This window comes from Brassica napus, unplaced genomic scaffold (genome assembly GCF_020379485.1).
Source record: "Brassica napus cultivar Da-Ae unplaced genomic scaffold, Da-Ae ScsIHWf_265;HRSCAF=440, whole genome shotgun sequence".
Taxonomy (NCBI): domain Eukaryota; kingdom Viridiplantae; phylum Streptophyta; class Magnoliopsida; order Brassicales; family Brassicaceae; genus Brassica; species Brassica napus.
This window is the reverse complement of record NW_026015952.1, coordinates 75,001-77,500: the sequence shown is the minus strand read 5'-3', so window position 1 is coordinate 77,500 and position 2,500 is coordinate 75,001. Positions and strand designations below refer to the sequence as shown.

General features: G+C 43.6%; 1 protein-coding gene across 1 annotated transcript in view; it reads right to left on the bottom strand.

The window, feature by feature from the left end:
- The window catches only part of LOC125601748, a 1,423-nt gene extending 163 nt beyond the window's left edge, over positions 1 to 1,260 (bottom strand). Inside the window, exons 1-4 of the mRNA XM_048773803.1 lie at positions 640 to 1,260; positions 435 to 567; positions 78 to 263; positions 1 to 20 (exon numbers count right to left, since the gene is read on the bottom strand). The exon at positions 1 to 20 is cut by the window's left edge and continues 111 nt beyond it. Coding sequence (XP_048629760.1) covers positions 1 to 20; positions 78 to 263; positions 435 to 567; positions 640 to 1,260 — 960 coding nt within the window. The remainder of the gene's footprint in view (positions 21 to 77; positions 264 to 434; positions 568 to 639) is intronic.
- Between the last annotated feature and the right edge of the window lie 1,240 nt (positions 1,261 to 2,500).

Sequence of the window (2,500 nt, the reverse complement as noted above, 5' to 3'; positions counted from 1 at the left end):
ATAGGTTTCATTTATTCTCCCTACACCAAGAACACACACGTCAGTACTAATATCCAAAGTTGGTGTTAGACACTTACCTTGGTGGGATACTTTTAGGACCGGTTTTGCTTCTTTAAGCAATATGGACTGCATTGTGTCTTGAACCATCTTCTGGTCCATCACAGGTGTGGCGCCTGGTGGCTCCTCTCCTTTGAATTCATGCTCCTTAGTTCCTGTTACATCACCCTTTGACAAAGACAAGTGCATCATACAAGAATTTTGAGCTAATAAATCAGATTGAATAAAACTATCACTCTTCATAGATAAATCAGTTTTGTTTTCTAGTGATGCTTCTATCAATGCTTGTTTAGTAGAAAAAAATACAGCATAGTGTCCTTTCTTATGACATCTATAACATGTCTGATATTTTAAATCCTCAGAGTTAGAAGACTTACATTGGCTTGATGGCTCTTCTTTCTTTGGGTTTAAAATCTCCTTGTCTCTTAGACTTAAATCATGGACAACTTTTGATTCCAACAAAGATGTGGAGATCGTGTCTTTCTCAACCTCAGGACCTGTCTTAACATCCTTGGACAAAGACAAGTGACTCATACCAGTGGGAGATGATTTATAAACAAATTTATCAAGTATAGGACTTACCTTGGCCTTCTCTTGGACAATAACAGGTTCTGGCTTTTCTTTGGAAACATGAGTTAGATACCTCCTTGGGTATATCTTTCGGATCTTAGAACTTGTGAGTTCTGGTGAAAATTCATCCCTCATGACTTCCTTAAGATCTCTCCACGTTTTGATAGCTGGCTCCTTGTAAAACCATCTATCATCTTCTTCTTGTACCCACCATTTAAAGGCATTACCTCTTAGTTGATCAATGGCATAAGATAGTCTCTCTTCTTTCAGAATGTTGTTGTAGTGAAACCATTCATCAAGGTTCCTCTCCCAAAATAGGTAGCTTCTTCCTCCTGAAAATGTAAAGAGTTCAATTTTATCAGCAAAAGATTTATGATCAAACCGAGAATTAGCAACATGATGAGTATGGGTTTGAGAAGTTGGATGTTGATTGATCCTTGAAGGATCTGGTGGCTTGGGCTCGACATAAACAGCTTCTGGTGCATCTCCAAATCTTCTTTCTCCTTGCTGTGGTCGTTGGCCTTGTGCCTTGTGTCTTTTCTCCAACCGAGCAATCTGATCTTTTACTTTCTTTAAATCTGCCAAAAGAGTTTGGTTTTCCTTGAGAAGTTGTCTCTGGGTTTCTCCTGCCATAGCTTCCTGAAAACTCTTTGGTCGCCTGATTGGTTGAAATGATCTCCTGGTCGCCAATGTCTGGTTTGAAGCTGATTGAACCGGTTAGCTTCCAATTGAGGCAAGTGTAGAACTGGTTTGGCCGGTTTTGGAGATTGGATCATAACTTCATAATTCCGTAGCCATTTCTCCTGATATTGGGCTTTCTGGAAATATGAGAGATTCCTCTTGAATCCTATGATGGGCTTTGGTTCAGGCCGCTCCTTCCTTGGGCTGGAATCTCCTTCTAAAGTCGGGTACTCGCAGATGGACGGGTTGGGAAACTTCTGACTTGTAAAAGTCATAACTTCTTGCTCCGTGAATATTTTGGCTCGATTGCAATTGGGCTGGACTCCGTCTTGAGTGTAGAATCCAATACAATTGGTTTCATGTTGAAAGTTCTTCTGGTTGTAGAGATATACGCCTTGGACTGAACCTCGGTCGCTGGTACCTTCTAGATGGCCGGTTTGGACGGTTTGGTGAGACTCTGATTGAACCATGGATTTCGTGACCACAACATTAGTTGGTGGAGCGATTTGTCTGGTTAATTCCGTTAACGAACGAGACCTCAGCCTGCTAACTAGCTACGTGGAGGCATCCCTTCACGGCCGGCTTCTTAGAGGGACTATGGCCGTTTAGGCCAAGGAAGTTTGAGGCAATAACAGGTCTGTGATGCCCTTAGATGTTCTGGGCCGCACGCGCGCTACACTGATGTATTCAACGAGTTCACACCTTGGCCGACAGGCCCGGGTAATCTTTGAAATTTCATCGTGATGGGGATAGATCATTGCAATTGTTGGTCTTCAACGAGGAATTCCTAGTAAGCGCGAGTCATCAGCTCGCGTTGACTACATCCCTGCCCTTTGTACACACCGCCCGTCGCTCCTACCGATTGAATGATCCGGTGAAGTGTTCGGATCGCGGCGACGTGGGTGGTTTGCCGTCTGCGACGTCGCGAGAAGTCCACTAAACCTTATCATTTAGAGGAAGGAGAAGTCGTAACAAGGTTTTCGTAGGTGAACCTGCGGAAGGATCATTGTCGTACCCTGGAAACAGAACGACCTGAGAACGATGAAACATCACTCTCGGTAGGCCGGTTTCTTACTGCGCCTGCTGATTTCGTGGTTATGCGTTCATCCTTGGCCAAGACTTCAGTTTTGGTTGTATCGTACGCATAGCTTCCGGATATCACCAAACCCCAGCACGAAAAGTGTCAAGAAAA